We start from the raw sequence: 25,259 nt of genomic DNA on the forward strand, positions 1-25,259 counted from the left end.
TGTCATTGGATATAAATGTTAATATGCCTCTAAGTGGGCAGGAGGTCAGGAAGAATTATCACTATCAGTGAAGCCTTGAGGCATGTTTACTGACAAATATTTTTCATGGATCCCAGGGCAAAAATTTCTGCAAGTTAATCTCACCCTACATCCACTCCCGCTGGCTTTCATTGCCAAGAGTAAATTCTGGGGTACTTGTTCTCCCATGATTTCCATTTAGTGGCACCTCAGTACTCTAAGAGTCCCTCTGGACCATTTCCCTGCTTCTGAATTTTGATACCATATTTGTGTTGAGTTAAGAGGTGAAGTATACTGACCAACGATTAGAAATTATCCTGAGCTTGGGATCTAAACAGCCTCCTTCCTTTTTCCTTCTTCCATCTGGTCTGAAATCAAACCATGATGAAACTTGCCCAGCGGTACAGAGAAGGGCAGCTCCTTATATAGCACAGCTGTCTCCTTAGCATGCTCAACTACAAGCTCACATTAGGATCCAGTTATGATGATTCAAAAAATGTTCCTGTGCCTTGGTATTTTCTGAGTGAAAGTGAAACTCAGCTGATCAGAATCTAAACAACTAACATTCTCCCCATCTCCCCCCAACCAACAAAAAGCTTTTATGATATTGAAATTCATCGGAAACTCACGCTGGGGAACAGATTGCCATAATTTTCATAACAAGAGGAAAATTGTCTAAATATTCATAATGAAGTGCCCTGAGGTGCCTCCAGCTCATCACATCTGGGGTTCTCCTCTTCTTATTACAACTGATGCACGTTTGTGGCCTCCATGGAATACAAAGATAGCCTGAAGAAAGGGCTATTTAACATCTTTCTGAACTATTAGTTTAGTCTTACAGATTCAAAAGGCCAGTTGAACAGGTGGGTATGGAAAATAAAAGTCCTTGACAAAATCTGCAAGGTCATATTAGGCTTATGAATAAATTGAGTTGGGGTGTGTAGAACAAAGGCTAAGTTTCCCTGCAGACTTTATAAGTGGACATTTGTACCACCTCTATGATTGTTCTGTTGACTGACTTGCTTCTTAGGACTTGTCTTCTATTATGGTGACAGATGGTGCCTTGCTGCCATCATTAGATCATTGGTTCTTGTAGGTCAGGGACTTATATTCTACTCAGTATTCCTACCACATAGCCTGGAAAAGTGCTGTAGGTTCTGTGGGCATATAATAAGTGGCGGTTGAGCAAGTGGAGCGTTATAAATAATTTATTATTATTGGGCTCTAAGTTGGCTTAGTCTTTTCAAAGCTACTAGCCACAGGTTCTTTCCCAAGCATATAGTCAACAGGAAGAAAAGGACTCATTTGTTTTTAAGACAGGGTTTCTGGGTCTTTGAGTGTCTGAATAGTTGGCAGTGGTTGGCAGTGTTCCTTGGGGCCTAACAGGCCCTTTATTCTTTCTAGCTACTACAGTCCAGTCAGCCAAGACCACTGGGACAAACCTGTAGTCTTCAGGTAGATCAGGGCTGGGGCAAAACGGATCAAGCAAGTGGGCGTAATCTGTCTCATGACCCAGGGCACAAGTGCAGAACAGAGAATCCGGGATGACTCTGCAGCTCCTGAGCACTGTATGGGGGACCAATCAGAAAAGTTCTATTTTCCATTCTTCATTTACATCTGGCGTGAAACCCAGCAAGTCTTCCACAAGACAGTTGGAAATGTGGCACCAGGCCAAGCGAGTTTCTGATAGGGCAACTGTCCCACATTCTTTATTTGCATGAGAGAGAATCTGCTCTTGGAATTCCAGATAGAAAAGACCCCTCACTATCCTCATGGCCACTGTGAATCTGTTCACCAGCCCACTCTCACCCTGCAGAGTGTGTTTCTCTTCCACCTTCAACTGTCCAGTTCTTTGTTCAGGATACCAAGAACCTGGAAAGAATTTTCTGGGGACCCACAAAATGTGGTAACAGTCTGAGGAAATCCAAGACAAATTTATGAGCTTACTGTGTTGAGACTGCACAAAAGGGGACCTGTGGATATCACATGAAACAAAAGGAGAAAAGTAGTAGTTACAGATTTTGAGGCTGCTTCTCTGATGCAAAGTCACTTACTGATATGATTTTTTAAAAGTAAAGTTTCTGATGGTCTTTGGTTTTAGGGGCCAGACTTTCTTGGGGAATAAGAAAGCAATGGTCACTCAAAGAAGAGGGTTGTTAAATTTTATGGCTGTAGGACATGCTTGGGAGAAACTATTGCCTCTTTACTTTTAGACACCCTTAACCTTGTCTCTTACCCCTGTCTGACTAATGGCTGAACAGATTGTTACTCTCAGTACAAGCTTATTATTGCTTTCTCACCACATGTTTAAATAGGAGAAAAAGGGGTCAGTTTCCTGCTGGCTTTTCCACAGCCTCATAACCTGCTGGGAACTCTTTGACCCTGCTTTTCCGTGCTGGGCATTTTTGCTCACTTTTCCTCCCCAAAGCTCACTCGTTCTTGGGTCTGGGAATTTGGATACATCAAATATGAAACATTTTCCTCTTACCCTTTGGTGCCTCTCACATCTGATATGTACTAAAGCTCTCATGCTCAGTGTCCCAGGAGCCTCTCATTCTTCGTAGGATCCTAGGGCACCTTTCATCAGGTGCCCCTGACACAGACCTTTATCTGGATTCAGAGTGAGGGCATTCCTGTGAGGCTCGCCGGGCTCCTCATGTAGCTTAATACCTGCATTTCAAATACAGTCCTCTTGTAGAAGGAAGACCGTGTTTTGCTAATGAATAGCTTTTCTCTGAGAGTCTCCAAGCTTCTCATCCGAGCTGAAGAAACTGCTTTTGAGAGGAGTAGTGGCCTCTGCTCTGTAGTAGAAAACAGAAAGACTTTCTTCTCAGATTTTCATTTCTGCTTTTAAAAAATACTGCTCTTTTTAAAGGTGAGAGAGTAAAAGATGTTCTAATTAATGCTTGTAAAATAATTTGAAAGTCTGGGCCGGGGATTTAGCTCAGTGGTTCTGGCGCCTGCTGCGTAAGCACAAGGTCCCGAATTCAATCCCCAGTACCAAAAACAAAGAAACAAACAAAAATAATTTGAAAGTCAAATTCCCAGTGGTGTCTGCAACCAAAGGAAGTTGTTGTGACTTGGGGTGCAGTTAGCGTCTTCAGGGAGGTGCTGGGTTGAAGTTGACAGGCACTGTGCAATATACATTGGGTTTCATTTCCCTGTCTGGATAGAAATGTAGACCAGAGCAATGTTGACATTTGGGCCAGATCATTCTCTGTTGTAGAGATTGTCCTGCATAGATTACAGACTATTTAGCAGTATCCCTGACCCCTGTCCAGTAGATGCCAGTAGCACCTCCCGTGCCCCAGTTGTGACAACCAAAAATATCTCAAGGTATTGCCAGTGTCCCTTGGAGATCCTGCCTTAGTTCATTTTGTGTGGCTATAACAGAATGCCACAGACTGGGAAATTTATAAATGACAGAAGTCCATTTGAGTCATGGCTCTTGTGTCTGGGAAGTCGAAGATTGAGGGCCCGCATCTGGTGAGGTCCTTCCTGCTATGTTATGACATGACACAAGGCGTCACATGGACAAAAGAAAGCAAGGAATTGAACTCGTGACCTCAAGCCCTTTGAAAATTGGCATTAATCCACTCATGATAGTGGAGCTCTTGAGACCTAAACACCTCCCACTAGGCCCCACCTCCCAGTATGCCTGCATTGGAGATTAGGTTTCCAACACATGAACTTTGGGAGACACATTCAAACCATAGCAGAACCATACTTTGGAGCTGCTAGTATAGCTTGTAGTAAGCTCCACTGGGACACTACTGCATCCCTGCTGCCTGATGCACAGTGGACACTCAATTATTTATTGAATAAATGACAAGCCTAGTATGCATCTCACCCCCACCCCATCCTGCTAGCCTCAGATCCTCAGACTCTGACCCAGAACTGCAGCTCTCATCTAAATTTAGCATACAGCACACCCAGCCCCAGTACCATCACCATACTGGTTCATCCTCCCAGTCCTTGCCATTGCTAAGCTACTTGCTAACATTGAATTACCCATTTCTGGACAGTGGTTCTCACAGTGTGTTCCCAGAGTCAGCAGCAGCAGCAGCAGCAGCAGCAGCACCAGCACGTAGAAACTTGTCAGAAATGTAAATCCCCAGGCCCTCCCCCAGCTCTACCCAATAAGAAGCCCCAAGCACGGGACCCAGAAATCTGATTTTGCCCCTGGTGCTAATGCCTACTCTAGTATGAGAGCCACATATTAAGATCAAGGCTTTTTAAGCTGCCCTGATGGTGAGAATCCCTGAGTGCTTGTTTAGTAGATGGGCTCCTGATTCTACCATGAAATTGAAGATTCAGATCCCCAGGGGATGGGAGTCTAGGAAGCTATAGCTTCTGCTCACAGTTCTTATCAGAAATGGTTGGGAAGCACACCCAAGTCCTGCTGCTCTTGCCACTGCCACTTTACTCCTCTAAGATGGGATCTTGAGTCTTTGATTCTGGAAATTATTCCCCATTTCTGTCACTCTGATGCTTTTAGTCAAATGCATGGCTCTCCTCTTCTCACTGTTGCCTTGTCAAGAACTGTATGTGTGCATGCCTCATTTCCTCTACTTGATTGTAAACTCTCTGACAGCCAGATACTAGTCTTATTTACCTTAGTCTGTCTTCTCCAGAACATGATGGAAGTCCACACTATCACATGGAATTCAAAAATACAAAGAGCTCTGAAAACTAAAAGGTTTAGTGTTCACTGGGTGATAAAACTTGTTCTGGACTGACATGTATCTGTTTATTATACTTACTTATCTTACTTGGGGTGATCCGTCATCCATTTGCTGCAGAATTTCAGTTGTCTAGGTACGGCCCCTACCCCCACCTGGAGGTGTTACATATTATATGGTATATGCAGTGTTTCCTTTCTAAAATCTGAAAAATTCTGTCCCCAGGGGTTCTGAGTAAGGAATTACAAACTAGTAGTATCTCAGATAATCTAGCAGTTGAGTGGAAGAATTTCTGACTTTGATGTTGCTGAAAATAGACCTTGGTAAGATTGATACTTTTGTTATACTGTTCAAAATGAACAGAAAACTCCATTTCTAGGTGTGAGCTGGTACTTTCCACTGCTCCTGAAAGCTCTGGAAGGCTTTCTATTAGACTCTGACCATGACAAATGGGGTTTTGATCTTCACATTCTAAAACTAAGCCCAGGGAATTGTTCTGGATTTAATGTTATTTCCTCATGTGTATGTATTCAGCTTGCCAATATGTTTCTTCTGTTTGTTCCACTTTTATTTTTTTAAGCTGAGGGTTTTTTGCTTGTTTGTTTTATGTTGTTGTTGTTTTTGATGTTGAATAGATCATAAAACCAGCTGAAAGGAGTCATGTGATATAGATATATGAGTTCAGTTCCTTTAACAGTCTGTTTTTAATATCATGTAAATTTCTACAAGTCTAGAGATTGTACTCATATTTTCTGGGCATTGTGAATCATGACTGAACTTTTTGTTGATTTTTTCTTTTTGTAGTGGAGATTGAACCCAGGGCCTTCTTACTAAGCTACATCCCCAGCTATCTCCCCTGACCCAACCCCCTTTTAAATTTTTGTCTGTCTGCCTGCCTGTCTTTCTAGCTGTGGTACTTGGGATGAACTCAAGGCCTTCTCACTGAGCTACACCCCCAGCCCTTTTTTATTTTTATTTTTATTTTTTTTGGTACCGGGGATCGAACTCGGGTCCTTGTGCTTGCGCAGCAGGTGGTGAAACCACTGAGCTAAATCCCTGGCCAGCCCTTTTTAAATTTTGAGACAGTTTTACAAAGTTATTAAATTTCCCAGGCTGGGCTCAAACTTGTAATCCTCCTGTCTCAGTCTCCCAGAGGTCTCATGGTGATTTTTAATTGAACAACTTTCTTAAAATTTGAAAGCTGGTAATTAATGAGTACTGGGAACTTGGTAATGGTATCCAGATCCTTGGACCTTCTGACATTATACACATTTTCTCCACCCATTTGAATGTGTATATATGGTTTTGGTTTGTTTCTAGAGGGAGAGAATCATTGCTTTTTATCAGAGTTTTAAAGGACTGTAGGACAAAAATAGCTTAACTGATTCAGGATTTTGGTCTTATGCTAATAATAATATTTTTTAATCTTCCTAAAAGTAGAGATGAAATAATTTCAATTGCTGAGTAAATTGTGCCTTTATTTCTTTATATGTATGTATATGTTCATTTCTACTTGATCTTAGACTAATTAAATCCATCTACTTGATGAATAGATGGAAAGTGCCTGCTACCAAAAGTTGATTTCATTGCCTTCTTCTTCATCTCTGTCTGCTACTCATTTAAAATTTATAATCTTCTCATGTCCAAAAAGGACTTGGAATTATACTCTTCTTTTAAGACATATCAAATATCTATGCTTTGTGAACTCTCTTCCACATGTAATCTTGCCTTTTCTTTGAAACATCACAGTCATACTCCATCATAGTGAGTTTATGCATGTTTCTCTTCTTTTTGTTATTCTCCTTCCATTATCTTTCTCTGGGCATTAGGTTGTCAATTTCATTCAATGATGGAAGGGAATGGCTGGACTTACTTATATATCACAGGCCTGAAAACTGGCAATTTCTTTTTTATGGTGATGGTTCAGTAAACATTTAAATTGAAATAGGGAACATATACTGTACACATATAATCACATTATTTAAAGTTAATAATTTTTTGCATATATACTTACTTAGTTTTGAGTGAATGTCCTAATAAAACCACGGATACCTCCAAACCAATATAATGGTTTGATGTTCCAGTACTGCTGAATTAAAGCTCAAATTTCTCACAAGTAAAAATGAATTCTCATTTTTAAATATATTATGATAAATTAAAGTATGAGGCTACTAGCTATCGTGTTTGGTCAGGAAGTCTGGGTGATGGTGCTTGTGACTGGAGTAGTGAAGTGTCAGAGCCAGCAGGAACGTAGGTCTAACCCAGTATGCTCCTTGGAGCCCCTGAATGTCACTGACATGTTTGTGAGGACCTTGGTTAGCTCTTTTTTAGTTATTTAAGTTTTTAAAAATTCATTAATTTTATTGGTACATTTTAGGTATATAATACGATGACATTCATCATTGGGAATTTGTACCTTTACATGATACATCTTGGTTCTTATTTTTTACCCCATTCCCCTGCCTTCCCTTCAACCCCTCCACCCTTCCCTATTTACAAAGACTTTGTTTCCATTTTCTCCTTTTCTCGTATTTATTTCTTTCCCTTCTTTCCTTTGCCCCATCCCTCCCACTTCTCCTTCCCCTTTAGACCTTTTCTTCCTATTTCACATTATCTATTATATATTTTGATCCTTATTTACACTTTCAGTTTCACAAGTTTTGAAAGCTGGAGTGAGTTTAAATTTGCTGAAAATGTTCTGCTGAAATTAACTAAACTCTCCTTGTCCTCCATAGCTGGTGTAGAATTTTACACCTGAGGACACAGTGGTCATCCAGAGCCACAGTGTGACTACTTCAGGTCATGTGCTCCAAAAGCCCAGCTGGGACTGAACCCAGTCCTGAGTGTCCTGACTCCTGGCCCAGAATCCTGTACTCCTACTCTCTGCCCCGCAAATGTTCCACCACTTTATAGGTGTCACTTAAGGATCATCAAGAAATGAGTGACAAGTTTTTGTGTTGGGTTCTGGGGATGCAAAGAGGAATGAGACATTTGGTAGCAACCTGCTTTTTGGACAGTGGTAGTAGGTAGTAGCCCCCTAGCACCATACCTCCTCCTCCTGTTTTGTTTTGCTTTGTTTTGTGTGTACTAGGGATTGAATATAGGGCCTTCTCACTGAGCTACATCCCAAGCTACATCCCAGGCCTTTTTTCATGTTTTATTTAGGGACAAGGTCTCACTAAGTCCCTAAGTTGCCCAGCTAGACTCAAATTTACTATCCTTCTGCCTCAGTCTCCTAGAGTGCTGACATATCTCTTCCTTTTATCAAAAAGTGATGCTTTCTAGATAATTCTGTGCCTACTGCTTCTCACACAAAACAGCAATAGCTGTGTGGTAGCAGTATTCTAAAACTAGATTATGATGATGGTCACTCAACTGTATAAATATTTTTAAAGCACATCAAACTGTGTGCAGTTATAATGAGTACTTTTTATGGTGTATATATTATACCTCATGAACCTTTTAAAAAAAATAGCTAGGAGATACCTGCCCTCCTACTTGGTTTATCAGGAAACTGTAAGCATAAAACAAAATGGCTCTATGAAAATTTTAAAGGCATACAGGTATTTTCTTGGCAATATTTTTCTACTATGTGGATTACAAGTCAATTCTATAGTCTTTTATTGACTCTCCTATAATGGGCCAGGTCCTGGTGATGAAAGAAGATTTTAGGGGAAAGAAAATGGCTGATACATAGGAAGAGGCTTTTTTTTTTTGGTGGGAGGGTGGGTGGAGAGGCATGTTATGCCAAGAGGGGGTAATTGAAAGTTTCCCTTTTTTTCTATTTAATTCCTTCATCGATATGCCTTCTGCTTTGAGCAGTGAATACATGCCCGACCACAAAGTAGTGGTAAATGATCCTTTTACTAAGTCCTGTAACAAGAGGACAGGCTCCCTGAAGATGGTACATTTGAAGGATATCTCAACAGTGTCAGGGTTCAGTGTCAGATTCTCTGTGATTTTCTTGACTTTCCTCTCATAATTGAAATATGATTGCAAGACTACTAAACATTGTCCTGTCTTCTAACAAAGACAAAACAGTATTAAAAGCAGAAAGGTGAGGCAGCTATCTTCAAGTCTTGTTCTTTTAGCTATGGAACAATATCTAATGATTGCCCCAGCAGTGGATTTTCATTTATATTCCATTGGCTGGAAATAGGTCATATGCCCTTCCCTAAACCAGTCACCAACAAAGGGGAGTGAGATTAACATTACTTACTTGGACAAAATTTACTCTTCCCTAAGGCTGTAGGAGAGTTCTTTCTGAATATAATGATGGAACAAATTAGGTTTCTGTGAAGGAAGAAGGAGGCTGCAAATGGCTGCTGGGGAGCTAACTAGTACCAATCTACCACATTTTATTAATTTTTGTTTGACTGAAAAAAAAATGACCATCTTCTTCTTTCTTTGTTGGCCATGGGTATGTAATATCCTTTGTAAAAGGCCTCCATGATTTCCATCCAAAGACTTAATCTTAAACCTGAGACTCTTCAGGGCAGTTCCTCAATAATACTGTACGTGTTTGTATTATTTTAAGTTTTGAGGTTGTGTGGTCATATTTCACTAGCATAGTCAATAGGAAAATTGGTAAGGAGATGTCATTATCCAATTTAAAGATGTTTAACTTTGTCCCTCCCTTAAGAACATTTGACTAATTCAGATTTGGGAAGATTTGTTATTACCAATTAAAGGGAGATGGACTGTTGGTAACTGTGTGGGCTTGGGAATATGATCTTGATGGGATTTAGAACTAGGGCCCCCTCATTCAGCACAGGTTAATGAGCATAAGTCATCAGAGACCCAGAGTACCTAAAATGGAGGGTTTCCAACACTAGGATAGGGAATATAACTGATATCTTCAAGCCATTGAACAGAACACAAAAACATTCACAGAGAAATACAGTGATTTCCCCTTTTTCTTCCTTTCCATCTCTCTGTCCTAGATCACAGTGTGTCTGTACCATGGATTTTTAAACTGCCTTGATTTTATTTATTTTTTTAAGATTAATTTTATTGGCACATTTTAGTTATACAATATAATGACATTCATCATTGGAGATTTGTACCTTTACATAATATATCTTGCTTCTTATTTTTCCCCCATTCCCCTGCCCTCCCTTCAACCCCTCCACCCCTCTCTATTTACAAAAACTTTGTTTCTATTTTTTTCATTTTCTCATGTTAATTCCATTCCCTTCTTTCTTTCCCCTACCCATCCCACTTCCCCTTCCCCTTTGCCCCTTTTCTTCCTATTTCACATTATCTATTATACATTTTGATCCTTATTTACACTTTCAGTTTCTCACATCAGAAAAAACTATTTGGTATTGACATACAAATAAGTGAGGCATATGGGACTCCAACTAACCATGATCAAAAAAATCTACACCTAGGCATATAATAGTTAAGATTCCAAAAACCCAACAGAGAGCAAAATTCTATAAGCAGTTAGAGAAAAGAAACAAATCACATACAAAGAAAAGCCCATCAGAATCACAGCAGATTTCTCAACACAAACCCTCAAGGCAAGAAGAGCTTGGAGAGACATATTTCAAGCCCTAAAGGAAAACAACCTCCAACCCAGATTGATGTACCCTGAAAAACTATCTTTCAAAATTGATGGAGCAATAAGATACTTTCATGACAAAGAGCACCTTAGGAACTTCATGAATGCCAAACCAGCACTCCAAAAAATTTTTAAACAATATCCTAGGAAAAGACAATGAGGATCACAACCCCAGGAAGCCCTGCAGAATGAATCCATCAGGCATGACAAGAAGTTAAATGAAAAGGGGGAGAATCCAACAAAAAGAAAAAGTCATGACAAGGATAAGTCAATACATATCAGTTATGACCATCAATGTTAATGGTCTCAATTCACCAATCAAAAGAAATAGACTGGCAGAATGGGTCAAGAAGCAAGATCCAACAGTATGCTGCATACAGGAAACACACTTAACTCAAAAAGGAACTCATAGACTGAAAGTTAAAGGGTGGAAAACAATACTCCATGTGACAGGAACCCCCCCCAAAAAGCAGGAGTAGCTATCCTATTTGCAGATCAAATGGATTTCAAACCAACACTGATTAAGAGGGACAAAAAAGGACACTGCCTTGACTTTATTTATCATTCTCCCTATTGATGGAGGTGTTCACCAAAATAAAGAAATGGGTTTTAGTGGTATAAGTATAGCAGGGACAGCATAACTGATACTTGTAAATACATAGTAGTTCTAGGTTATGCTCTGTATTCAGGAACTGGCCTAAGCCTTAGGAAATATCTAAGGATAATCAAAGCCATTAAATCTGTTGACTTTGATGGAGAATAATAAATGCCTGTTCTAGTAAATACTAATGTTCTTGAATTTTTCTTTCTACCTTCTGTCCTGAATCATGAAAGCCCTGTTTTCCAAGTCTTGATTTCTTAAATCCCTTACAAATGTTTTCAATGTCTTCTTAACCAGGGGTGCAGTTCAGTGGTAGGGCTCCTGCCTAGCATGCACACAGTCCTGTTTTCAATCCTTAATACCAAGAAAAGAGTTCTCTTTCTGTCAGTATTTGTTGGTTGTTTATAGTTGACATGTATTCACACATAAATACATCAACATTTGTCTCTTAGGACATACCATAATGAGACAGTTTTTTATTGTTTTATGTACCATGTCAGCTTTGTAACATAAATTCCTTGTTTCTGATTTTGTAATGTGTGGAAGAAGACAGTGAGACAGAGTTTAAGCTTTTTGTTCTCTTCAGATGTCTGCTTATGCATTCATCTGAAGAGTATATAAAATGGTACACGTCGGTTTTCCTGAGGCCAAGAATACCATTTTGCCTTTTCTGCCTGAGAAAAGCAAAGCAGTCAGTAGCATTTCATGATATCACACTATTTATGAGGAGGAAAATGTAGAGAATAATATGCATTAGCCTACAACAAGCACTCTTAGGAGGTTTTCCAAGGGTGACCTTTTCTTTATGTAGTCATCATATCTTGCCTGTTATGTGTGCTTCCCCCTGAAGCAAACACAAGAGAGAGCATCCTCTCCTGGGCCAGCTTATTATAAAGCACCTTAAGGATTGTGTTTTCTCTTCTTCTTACAGCCAAGGATTACTGCAAAGTGATATTTCCATATGAGGCACAGAATGATGATGAATTGACAATCAAAGAAGGAGATATAGTGACTCTCATCAATAAGGTAAACAAAGGTTCTCTCCTGCCTTCTAAACTGTGAAGTGCTTTGGGGTGTCTGCAGAATAGTACAAGCATTTGCTTCAGGGCTTGAAATACCTGGTTTTCATGGTCCTGAACTTGTGAGAAAGATTTTGTATCTTTACTTTTGATCAAGCTGAGTCCAGATGAATGAATGAATTTGAAAATTGAATAAATTTCTATTAGACCTGGTTCGAGCTGCGTATATGCACAACTTTGCAGAAAAGTGCATCCCAGAAGGAATAATCCAGAAGGCAGCCTGCTTGGTCACAAATTCTGCCCTCCACAGTAGCCAGGCTGCAAGGCTGTGTCACAGGGGACCAATTTAGGGGCTTTGAAGAGGCTGGTCATGCCTTGTAGGCAGCAAATGCTTAAAGAATGTTTGCTGTTCAAGATCAAGAACAGGTAGAATGCCTGAGAGAATTTTACTTTTTTTGTTTGGGCTAAGGTTGGATGATTTTATTATTTTATTTAATAGAATCATTTTATAGGAGAGCTATTAAATCTGTGTAAAGAGATACAGTTTACCAAGGTCTTGACCATGTGCGCTTTCTCCTTTCATATGATGCTCCTCACCAAGTCAGTAGTTGAAAGTCATATTATTCAGGTGATTCCTTGAATATGTGGCCTTTTCTCTGAAGTACAGGGATTTCACACAGAAGGCAGTTTTATTCTGGCATCTAGGTAAGTGGCAGAGGGTAATTTCCTATGCGCAGGTGTGACTTGGAGGTCACTGTGGCACCTGAGCTCTTGCAGGGCTGAGAAACATTAGGGGGGTGCAGGATGCAGAGAAGGGAGAGAAGGAGCAGAGGACCAGGGTGGGCTCTGGCCATTACTGAGAGGGAAGGGATCTCAGTGTTGCCTACCCTCACCCCTGGGTTTGTCCATAAAGTGATGGGTAGGGTTTACCTTTATGATCAAAAATGGTTACTTCTAGGGCACAGGTTTGGAGCTTATGTGTTTGAAGAGCCTAATCCAAAGATGCCAGTGAACTAAGGACCAGACACCAGGGTTCAGTAGCTTGCCAAAGGTCAGGCATATTTTAGAGAGAGCTGGCCTTCTCACAGACTCCATATGAAAGTGGTATGCTAAACGATGATAGAGTTATAGACACTTTTCTGGAATAGCAAATTATACCCTGCTTGTAAATCACCCCAAAACCTATCCATCCTTTTACCTGTGAAATATTCTCCCCTTAAGTTATTTCAGTGTAGCTCTGTGGGTGTTGAATGTGGCGGGAGGAAATGAGAGGAGAGGAAAGATGCTTCCTTTGTCGTTCCTTTCTGCAAGGAAGCAGAAGTGCTTCTTCTCTTTTTGTCCCTCTCCTCCCCTTGTCCTTGTGCTGAGCATCCTTTGGGCTGGTTTCTTATGCACAGTGCATTTCCTATTTTTAATCACACCTATAACCCAACAAACAGGGTAAGGAAATTGTTAAATGGGCAGGAAGCAAAATACCAATACTTTAATAATTAGCACGGATAAGTGGTTTTGGTAACACAGGGAAAAGGATAGAATAGTTTATATCTTGTAACGATAAAGCAACCAGAGAATTAAAGAGCTGCCATTCTTTGTGTGGGGGAGCGACTCGATGTCCTGTTTTTGTTTTGCTTTTAGAGAAGCAGCGGCTTCTTTTTAATCAAATGTTCTGTGTGCCAGCAATGTTAAATAAGGTTTGAGAGAAGGGAAAAGCACCATAGTTGGTCTCTTACCTGAACACGTTGATTTCCAGCTTAACGAATTATACTCTGGTCCTTGCCATTTGAAATCATGCCCTCACGCTAATAACAGAGCCAGTCTTAACTCATGCTGCTTGAGGCAATTATGAGTTTGTTGCTTAACAAAAAATCATTTCATTTTTATTATTATTTTATACGATCTGCTGGGAAATCAGGTCTCTTGCTCTCCTGTACTGGTGCACATTTTATTTTTATTCCCATAAAATTCCTGCCAACTTTCATCTAGTATTCCAGTTTGTTGGAAGCAGCATGTTAAGATAACAACTTATGCAGGCTACCAGCCTAGAGAAAGTAGGATTTGAATCCCAGTTCCACAGTTCCTGGCTATGTGACTTAGCCCTTCTGAGGCTCAGTTTCCTCAACCATAAAGCTGACCTCACAGGACTGCTATCAAGCTTCACTAAGATGTTGTATATAAAACATGTCTTGGAGGAAGTAGTCTGCCAGTGATGCCCGTAATCCTAGGAATTGTCACCTCAGCTTTGGCTGCTTTTTCTCAGACTTTGGAAAGGGAAATAAAAGGTTTTCTTGTCTGGGCCCAATCTGCTGTTAGGGCTGGAATGCTTGTAGCATCAAGTAGGTAAAAATGGTAAAAAGAAAAATCCATCGAAAATAGTTAAGACTTCACAGTGAGTGATATTGTAGCAAGAATTTGGAAAGAAAACGTGCCATAAATATTTTGCCTGCCGAAAGTGGGAAGAATGGAGTCTGAGCCTGCTGACATTATAGAAGATTCTTACCTCTGCTTCTAACTTCAGGAGTCACCCAGAAATTCATTTAGATGAGAGTATGTTTTATCGTGATTGGTTTAATATGCACTTTGATGTACATGTTTATTGTATGTATGAGTTGAGGTGAAAGACTTATTACTCTTTTCTAAATTCAATTGCGTTTTCTGTGAGAGTCTCCATTGGCCCCGAATTCTACCCATGTTTTCATGGGTTGTAATTAGTTAACGTGGTTTCCCTTTGCCTTCCTTTTCTGTGCCAAGGCAGGAGTTATGGAGCAAGCATTGCCCTCATTTTCAGCCCTAGATTGTCAGTTTGTGTGGCTTTCTAGAAAATGAGTCAGATACCTTTGGTGGGCATCTATAAGCCCTCTGCGGTTCTTGAAATAATGTGTAAAGACCTGAACTATTTGCATGTGTCCCTGGAAACTAGGATGAGATGTGGCAACCAGAATGGTTTGTTTTTTAGTTTATTTATAAAGAATTCTTGCGGATTTGGGAACATTTCCACTTGTGCAGAACACACCTGTGTTTAGCTTTTATTTCCAGTTACTCAAAAATAGCTCTGCATCTGTGTTCCTGCCACCCCCATCCCAGTCTTCCTGATTTGTGCTCAGAGCAGGTTTGGCAACGTTCACAAGCCTCTGGATCTGGTTTTCAAGTACAGAAGCTCCCTGGAGAAGGGCTGAGGACAGCTTGGTGGGAACAAGGCCAGGGCTCAGCTGTGACAGTGGCCGCCATTGAAAGGTGTGCTGGCTGTGGCTGTTTCTGCTGGCGGCAGAATGAGCCCAACTGTGGAGAGATGATGGGCCTGCTCTTGGCAGTCAGCCTTCTGGCCTCAGAGCAACAGTCCTTTCCTCACAGCCCCCTGTAATCTGGGGGGAAGAACTTCCTGCTGACCCTTTTGTAAACAAGGATCTTTAGAAATTGCTTATAAAAATGGCTTTCATGGGTAACTCTGTCTTTCACCCTTAAAGTATACACGACTCCTGTGTCTTCATTCTTTCTTTTAATTACTTAAATTCTTTTATTGGTACATTGTAGGTACACAACACAATTACATTTCTCACTGGGAATTGTACCTTTACATGATGCATCTTGGTCCTTATGTTTTCCCCATTCCTAGCCCTCCCTTCACCCCCTCCACCCTTCCCTATTTACAAAGACTTTATTTCCATTTTTTCCATTTCTCATCATTTTTCCTTTCCCTTCTTTCCTTTCCCCTGCCCCTCCCACTACCCCTACCCCTTTGGACCTTTTCTTCCTATTTTACATTATCGATTATTCATTCTAATCATTGGTACATTTTAGGTATACAATATAATGACATTCATCATTGGAAATTTGCACCTTTCCATAGTCTCTCTTGGTTCTTATTTTTCACCCTTGCCCAGCCCTCCCTTCAACCCCTCCATTCCTCCCTATTTACAAAGATTTTGTTTCCATTTTTCCATTTTCTCATATTAATTCCATTCCCTTCTTTCCTTTCCCCCACCCCTCCCACTTCCTTCCCCTTTGCCCCTTTTCTTCCTATTTCATGTTATCTATTATATGTTTAAAAAGCTTCTGCACAGCAAGAGAAACCACCAGCAGTGTGAAGTGACAACCCACAATGAGGGAAAAAATCTTCACCTGCTTTTCCTCAGACAAAGGTCTCCTATCTCGAATCTATAAAGAACTTAAAAAGATCAGACCTCCCAAATTTAAAGATCCAATCTGAAAATGGGCATCTGAAATGAACAGACATTTCTCAGACAAAGAAGTAGAAATAGCAAATAAATACATGAAAAAATGTTCAACATCCCTCGTTATTCGAGAGATGCAAATGAAAACAACACTGAGATTCCACCTCACCCCAGAAAGAATGGCTGCTATCCTGAAATCAACCAATAACAAATGCTGGCGGGGCTGCGGGGAAAGAGGAAGCCTGCTCCACTGCTGGTGGGAGTGTAGACTGGTGCAAGCACTGTGGAAATCAGTATGGAGATACCTCAAAGAACTAGGACTGGAAGTCCCATTTGATCCTGCTATTCCCTTGCTGGCTATCTTCCCCAAAGAATTAAAAGAATCATACCACAGTGATATATGTGCACCCATGTTCATAGCAGCACAGTTTGTAATAGCTCAAACTTGGAAACAGCCCAAATGCCCATCAACTGCATCGAGTGGATCAAGAAAATGTGTTTTTTTTTTATAAAATGGAGTACTACTCAGCCATAAAAAATGAGAAATTAGAGACATTTTTAGCTAAATGGATGCACATTGAGGTGATACTCTTAAGAGAAATAAATAGGACACACATGTATAAATACCGAATAGTTTCTCTGGTGTGAGAAACTGAAAATGTGTCTTCATTATTGTGAGCCTGATTGACAACTTCAGTATCAACACTTGGAAAGATAATATTATTGGCTAAAATCATGGAGTGGTGGAGATGGAGACTTTGAAGGGGATAGAAATGATAAAGGATACCATTGGTGTTCATGGAAGGAAGCCAATAGATACACCCTAAAGAAGGAGGGGACCGGGGACCCAGAGAATTACATAAAGGTGGTTTGTGGCACCTCTGACTCCAGTACTGTAGTCATTATTCCTTGGACCATAAAGATTGTCCCCTGAAGATAGCCAGAAGCAATTTTAATTTGCACCTTGTTCTCTTCCCCTAACAATGTTCTTTCATTCATCCGTTGAAAAAGATTTATGATAGGAGCTATACTAGGTGTTAGGGATACAGTGGTGAGCAAAAGCTATGAACTGGGAGCTGTACCTTTTCCTAGTTTCAAATATTTGGAGCTAGACATGCTGTGGGGGAAATACTAACTTACCCAGCTTCTTTCCTGTCTACCTCCACATGTTTTCCTCCCTCCTGTCCTCGACAGTGGTTGAACATTTAGTCTAATACTAGCTAGATCCACCTGCAGGACCATGGCTTCACAGATCAAGTTTCTGGGCCACTGTCAGCAAGGGCTCAGGCCCCTTGGCACCATTCCTTTCTCCTCATGAGTCTCTCAGGAATTTGACATCTTGCTTCACCCTCACGGCAATCCTGAGAGTGAAGCAGGACCATGAGTGTTCTCTCCAGATCACAAAGGAGGAGCAGAAGTCCAGAGTTTAGGAGCAGCTCTCCCAAGAGACTTCCAGTACGTCAGCAGCAGAGCCAAGGCAGAGGTGTCTCCTGACTCCCTGCTGAGTGCTCTTGGAACTTAGGGGCTGGGCAAGGTGTTAACTGTGGGCAGAGTCTGTTTCCCAGGTGGTGTTGGATACTTACGGTAGGTGGGGGCTCAGTCACCCCCAGAGGTGTCTCTTATCCACTCATTGAGAGTCACTCATTGTTGGATATCCAGGACAAGTGTCTATAGTTTCCTTTCTGAATTAATGACATCATTATTACTTGTCAGAGCAACAAGATTACTCTACCCATCCTTTTGTTTGACTCTTGCATTTTGGAATCTGTGTCACTGCAGTGGTGTCTATCATCTATGACTTTCTGATTCTGTAGTCACCTCTACAGAAATGAAATGATATTCAATGCAGAGGAAATGATGAGCCCAACTAACAGCTAATGTCAATTCTTTTTATGCCCAAAGCCCCCCTCTCCCACTGCTGTCTTCCCACGTCTAGCAAATTTTGCTGTCTTGTTTTCTTCTAGGCTGGGTTGTCACTTAGCTTTCTGCTTGCTGTTACTATGAAAGAAAAGCAAAGTGGGAGTCCTCAATTCCTTCCTAAGTCCTTCTGTTATTACATATTCTTCTGTTTGTTCTGTTTATTTCCCCTTCCAGCCTCCTCATTAATTCATTATTAATTGAAACATTTATTCATGAGAAAAACGTTCTTAGACTTCCTTGCTTCCTACCCCACAGGACACAAGGTTATTTCCACAAAGAGACATGGCTTGGGGAATCTCAAAAAAAGATATTTAGCTTGGTGTAAGAAAGCCAACTGGCTAAATAGCTTGCTAGTCTTGACCCCTTCTCTGTAAACTGCTGAAGCTTTTAGCAGAGCTAAAATGCTGGGATTAAACATGGTTTCAAGGGTGAAAAGTAAATTAGCAAGGTTCACCCTGGAAATGATGACATGCTGACAGACCCATTAGAAGGACATGTTTTATGAGTGAATGAAGAAGTTAAGCACAGGTCTGGGATCATGTGGGTTTACACACATTTGAAAAATGTCAGTGTTTAGCAAACGAGTCATTTATGTCAGGATTGTATTTGCTGCATTATGGTTTGTCTTGTTGGACTGCGTATGTCCTTATTTGAAGCAGAAGTCACAATATACCTCCTCTTCAGAGCATTAGAAGTCCACAGGAATACAGTTACTCTTTCGTCTTCCTCTTAAAAGTAGTCAGGATGCTGGGATAGGTAAGCAGAATCATGATACCCTAAACGTATTTGATCAAAACTCTTCATCACTGAGCTTGTTGGCCATCGCACACACACACACATTTTTATTAGTAGTAATGCATTAGTTATACAGAGTAGTAGTTTTCCTTTTGGCACATTCATACATGCACATAATATGTGCATAATTTTTTTTTGGTACTGGGGATCAAACTCAGGACCTTGCACTTGTGAGGGACCTTCTGCTTAGCTCAGTGATAGAACCACTGAGCTAAATCCCTGGCCCAATTCTTTTTACAATTTTCATATACCATTAACCTCCCTGACCTGTCCCTTTCCCCTCCTCCTGACTCCCTTCCTCTTCTTTAACAGTCTCCCTTCTATTTTCATGTCCTCTTTTTAATTTTTTTTAAATGACACATATGTAGGAAAACATGCAGCATTTGACTTTCTGAGTTATTTTGCTTAACCTGATGATCTCCAGTTACATCCATTTGCCTGCAGATGACGTGATTTCATTCTTCATGGTTGAATAACATTCCATTGTGCGTATATATATCACACATTCTCTATTCACCTGCTGATGAGCATCTAGGCTGACAAACACACAGTTTTAAATTTGATGGAGTAGGAGAAAATTTCTTTTTAGTTTACCAATAGATAGTTAATCCCGTCCCAAAATTTTGATGGTCATTAGTATGGATTTTTTCCTTGGACTCATTGGCAGATGAATTTGCAGTTGATGCAAATTCCCTGACTCATGTGCCACCATAAATTATATGCAACTAATGGGCCCCCCTGTGTTACATATTGCCCCAGAGTGCTGTGCTTATGTAGCAGGATATCAGTAATCCTCTCAACACCATAGTGAGACACTTTCCCCCATGCAATACACAGAAAAATCTGCAGGTGTCTTAAGGAATTAGAGAAACTCCCCTTTCCCCCTTGTTTCTTGTTTCCCACCTTTCTGTTTGTATTACCCTGAAAGCAGTGTTGTGAGAGTTAAATAGAATGGGTGGCTGAAAGAGCTTTAGAGACATGGAAGTTATAGTTATTGCTATGATAGGTTATTATAGAAAGAAAAGACAAACGCCGTACGATTTAATGTTCTTGGTATATTCAGCTGTTCTCAAATTAAGGTCAGTGCTTTCCTTGAAATTCTTCAATATTTTTTTTTAACTTTTCTTAGTATAGAAGTAATTTACTGTAGTTATATAGCCCCTGTTTTGATAAGTATTCTAAAGTTCTTTACATTGGCATTTTATTAAAATACATGGTTTTTGAAATGGAAAGTGGTATCGAATACACTTTTAATTAATATTTTAAATTTTTATGGGTGATATTTTTGGAAATAATGAGAATAAAACATATAAATACAACAAAAAGTAAAAATTACCTGTGAGCTTATGACTTTCACATACCATTATTAGTATTTTAGCGATTATTCTGTCAGACATTTTCAATATATGAACATAATTATAGTTTAAAATAAAAATAAGGTCAAATTTTTCACACTACTTTGTAACCCTTCTCATCCAAAATATATCATGATTGTCTTTGGCAGCATGGTTAAATGGTTGATCTCTGGAGGTAGTACCATGATCTTCTTTTAAAATTTAGCCTGTTTCCGATTTTTCTTTATTTTAGACCATGTTGTGCATAGTCATCACCTATGCACTATGCATGTAGTCCCTATGTGCATAATTATTTCCACCACGTTCTACTAGCTGCATAATCTTGGGCAGGTTGTTCATTTTTCTGTGCCTCAGTTTCCACATCTGTGAAATGGGAACAATAACAAGACCTACCTCCTGGTGTTGTGAAGATTAAATGAGTTAAAGTAGATGCTATGGTTTGAATGTGCCCCCCAAAGTTTGTATCTTAAAAACTTCACTTCCAGTTCAACAAGGTAGAGAAGTGGGATACTTAATAGGTGAATACATCCTGAGGGTTCTGCCCTCATAAATGGATTAATGCCGTTACCATGAAGTGGGCTCATTATTACTGGATTCAGTTCCTGATGAAAGGACAAGTTTGACCCCGCTTCCCTTTCCTCTGTGCATGCCCTCTTGGCTTTCCACCTTCTACCGTGGGATGATGTAACAAAAAGTCCTTCACCAAACGGGGGCCCCTCAACATTGGACTCCCCAGCCTCCAGGACTGTAAGAAATAAATCTCCTCTTTATAAGTTACCCAGGGTCAAGTATAGCAGCACAAAACAGACTAAGACAGTGGATAAAGCACTTAGACATCCTGGCTCACAGTAAGTGCTATATAAATGTTACCAGTTGTTACTATTTTCTGGTGATAAATTGCTAAACGTAATGTTACATCAGTGCACTTTGGCATTTGAGTGATGTTCTGAAAGACCTTCCCAATTTCATCTCCCCACAGCAGTACATGAGACTATGTTTCCCTATCCTTGTCATCCCTGGATATTATCATTCTTTGTACTCTCTGCTAATATGATTTAATCTTCGCTAATTCTATATTTTAAAAATTACTACTAAAGTTAAAAATTTTATGTGTCATTTTCCAATTGATTTTTATAAAAGATACCACATTCATGATATTAACCTGTCATCTTGCATATTATAAATATTTTTTCTTAGTTTATGACTCATGTAGATATTTAAGAAAAAGTCATTAAAATAAATACCTTTTGGCCTTAAATTTTTCTTTTATAGTTAACTGTATAGTGTAGTAAAATTCATCCTCTTAAGAATAGTTTCACTTAAGGTTTTTATATTTCAATTCTAGTTGGAAAGGGTAGCTGGCTATTAAACACATTCCTTTTCTGCCTTCCTCAGGGCTTTCAGAGGTTCTATTTAAAGCTTCTGTCCTTTCAGTATTTTTTATAGTGGCATTCAGAGAGCCCCTGAAGATCTGCATGGATACTTATAAGGATCCTCATATCCTAGACCAGAACTTGGCAGACTTCTTCTGTAAAGGGCCAGAAAGCAAATAGTTTGGGCTTTGTGGGCCAAGCAGTCTGTCGTGACTACTGTTCTGCTTTTGTAGATGGAAAACATAGAGGTAGATGAATAGGCTTGGTTGAGTTCCAATAAAACTTTGTTTATGAACACTTAAAATTGAATATCATGTAATTTTTATATCCCTTGAAATATTATTCTTTGAGTTTTTAAAAAACCATTTAAAATACGAAAACTATTCTTAGCTTTTGGACCATAGGCTGTAGTTTGCTGACCCCTGAAATAGAATACCTGGAAATAGACCTATGAAAATCCAGCCAATTAATATTCAACCAAAGTGCAAAGACAGTTTAAGAGAGAAAGGATATTTTTTCCCCAAAAATGGTGTTTCCACTACTGGACACACATACGCAAAAAAAATGAACTCCAATCTAAACCTAACACATACAAAAATTAACTCAGTATAGACCATAGATCCACGTGTAAAACACAAAACATAAAATGTTATTTATGAAAACAGAAAAGAGTTCTTAGACATGATACCAAAAGCACAATCTATAAAAGAAAAGAAATTGTAAAATTTAACTTCAGCAAAAAGAAAAATTTTGCTCTGCAAAGATCCTGTTAAAACAATGTTGTTGGCAGGTCTGTTTTTCCACAGGGCCATCTGACAGGGCCATCTGAGCCCCGGTGTTCAGTTAGTAACTGTCTGATGTATGATTGTGTGACTTTCAAGGACCTTACTTTTCTTCTGAGTTTTACTAAAAACATCTTTTGTAATAGAAAGCCATGGATCTCCTATATTGGAGCCTTTCCCTGTCTCCATGCCCCTTCTCTCCCAAGGTTGTGGACAAAGGTAGCCACTCTACTGGTCTGATCAGAATTGTAGCTGAGTAGCCCAAGGACCTGGATTTTGCTTGGCAATTTGATTTTTCACTCACTGCACTAGCCTAGAAGCTAAATTGGCCAAGTATAGATAGCAAGGCCCCAAACAAAATTTTAGGCCAAGAAATAAATTTTCCTAATGGGAAAAATGTCTCAAAAGAATTATAGATTTATCCTACTAAAGAATGAAAGTAGAATGTTAGAATTTACTAATAGCTGCTACAGCCATCTTTGGTGTTGTTGATCTTCAAAATGTATATGGATATGCCCTTCATCTTTTATTTCTTCCTAGTCTTTTTTTGTGAAACAAAGATTACCGTCTCCTCCCCCTTCACTACCTTCTTTGTATCTCTTAGAGGTAGTACAGGAGCTAAGAAACTCTCTGAAAACATAATGAAAGATGCTCTATGAATGCCACTGTTTTTATCACTGAAGCAAAATGATTTTCTGTCAGATCTGTTATTCTTTTAATGAAATAAAAGCATGCATTTGGATGCAGAGTCCATATGGTTCTCTGAACAAAAATGAAAATGAAAACTCAGCTACCAGATGCACAATCTTGAGAAGTAAACTGCACATTTAGCCATGTGCTATGGGTGAACTGAAGATGCAATTACAAATAGCTCTTAAGACTTAATATAAAGTGGTTATCTCAATGTAAATGACCTAGCAGATAGAAACCGGGGAGTTTTTATGAAAGCATATTGTTGCATGAGTTCAAATATCTGATTATGTTTAAATGGGTGGAAAAATGTAAAAGTGCTACCTTAATGATTTGTATTTTGTGTATGACTTATTCACATGCCTCATGTACGGTTAATGCTTCTTGTTATCCTTAAAGCCAGATTATAAGTGCACAGGAAAGGCCCTGTCTATATAAGTGTTTCCTTTTCACATGATTACTGATTTTTGAAGTAGATTTATAGAGACAGAAAGTCTCATTCTTGTTAGAAATAAGGCAAAGGCATAAACATTTTCTGAGAAGACCTTCAATTACATACGCCACAAATAAAGTCAAGAAGCAATTCTGATATATTTGTTGTGGACAAACTATATGGTCGTGCTCAAGTCCAGGGGATGCTTAGTATGAATGGTGACCTTGGAGTTAGGCCAACAGGCCACTTCTGTTGGCTACTAGTCTCTGAAGAGGTTCCAGGTGAAAAGCATCTTTTTCTAAGAGGGAAACTAGCTGTAAACACAGAGGCCTTGGGGGCTTCTTCCCTTGGTTATCTTCTATTAAAAATCCCTCCCCCACCCCCAGGCCCTCCTCATTCTGGCTTGGAACTCTCATTGTCCATGGAAGTTGTCTTCTCTACCTGGAGAGTAAGATTTGACTTTACTTTTTTGCTCATTTCTTAGTGACATCTGGACTCCAAGTTTACTTCTGTAGCATTTCCTAGCCCCTGTGCAATGAGTAGATTGGAGGAATGGAGGAAAGTGATCCCCTGAGCATTCCAGGGCGGATGGGAAGGGCCTTAGGTGGTTGTAACCCCTTTCTGGGATGATGACCTTCAATAACCGTTGACCTCTGGCAGTATTTCATAAAAATCCTGTCATTTTATATGTGTGCCATTATCTGAAAAAGCTGAGGGGCATGTATTTATTTTCCTATGTAATGATGTTTAACAATAGCTCTATTTTACCTTAGAGAATATTTCTCCTTCCTTGTTAGAGAAAGTTACATATGCCAGCAAAGGAAACTCCAGAATAATTAAAAAGCCTTGTGTGTATCTTCATTTCAGACATTCTTTTCTCTGAGACTTCTTTTGGGAATTAGACCTTGAAATAGCTCAGACTTTAAAGATAGAGCTTAAAATTCTATTATATTTAAAATAAAATAAATTTACTCTAAAGAAACAATCTTTTCAAGGGAATATATGACTTCTGGTTGCTTGTATGGTGGAGTAACAAGTATTAGATTTATCCTCCTGCCATAGATAACTAAAAATAAAGAAAATATATGAAGCAACTGTTTTTAGGCATTGGACAGTATTTTATATTGACTCTGGACAGGAGGGAAGCATACAAGTGAGTTTCACATCAACCTTGGCTTTTTGCCTGGGGGTACTTTCTACATTGCAGCACAGAGCAGTGGAGCCCAAACAAAGAACAGCAGGCTCCTGGGATAGAAGGAACAAGAATGACAATCCAGGCTGCTGAGGTGGCTTAATTTTGCAGGGCAGGAAACTGTAGAGAAGTAAGCTATACAAAGAAATAGTTCCAGAAATCTGTAGAGGGGTCCATTGAGTCTTTGGACAAATACTATGCTGGGCATCGATACAGGGCAAGACTGTACTAGAGCTGGCAGAAGAAAAGGACATGGGGGTGGCTGCAAGCTGAATGGATACCCCAGAGATAACTAGTGATGGGAGATGCTGGAGTCCTGGCCAAGCAGAGTAGAAAAATGCGGATGCTGAACACTTTTTGCATCCAATTGAGAACCCAGAAAAGCCAGCCATAGAAATAGTGCTACCCTAGTCTCACCCTAATAAAGCCTAAAAAACAACCGTTGATAGATCAAGGTGATCTGCAAGTAACTTTCCCACAATAAAATATACTCTTTCAAGGAAGACAAGGTGGCACACACAGTTGTTGAGAGCATGTACTCACAAATGACTAGATCTATAAAGAGGCGGGGTAATGAGAAGTATGGTATCGGTAGCTTGTAAAAGACATGGGAGTGTTTATGAATGCAGTTTTCAGGCATTAACACATGTACTGCAGTTTGTAT

At 39.7% G+C, this 25,259-nt stretch overlaps 1 protein-coding gene across 19 annotated transcripts in view; it reads left to right on the forward strand.

Annotated features, from left to right (window-relative positions):
- The window catches only part of Sh3kbp1 (SH3 domain containing kinase binding protein 1), a 369,672-nt gene that overhangs the window by 255,558 nt on the left and 88,855 nt on the right, over window positions 1-25,259 (forward strand). For all 19 annotated transcript variants that reach the window (XR_015444104.1, XM_087193656.1, XM_087193653.1 and 16 more), the window contains one exon: window positions 11,799-11,893. Coding sequence is in view for 18 of the 19 variants with exons in the window: in XM_087193656.1 (XP_087049782.1) it covers window positions 11,799-11,893 (95 nt within the window). In the remaining variant the exon portion in view is untranslated. The remainder of the gene's footprint in view (window positions 1-11,798; window positions 11,894-25,259) is intronic.

Source organism: Heterocephalus glaber, unplaced genomic scaffold, assembly GCF_053883595.1.
Source record: "Heterocephalus glaber isolate CG9 unplaced genomic scaffold, H.glaber_assembly_v1.0 deba00001594, whole genome shotgun sequence".
NCBI lineage: Eukaryota > Metazoa > Chordata > Mammalia > Rodentia > Bathyergidae > Heterocephalus > Heterocephalus glaber.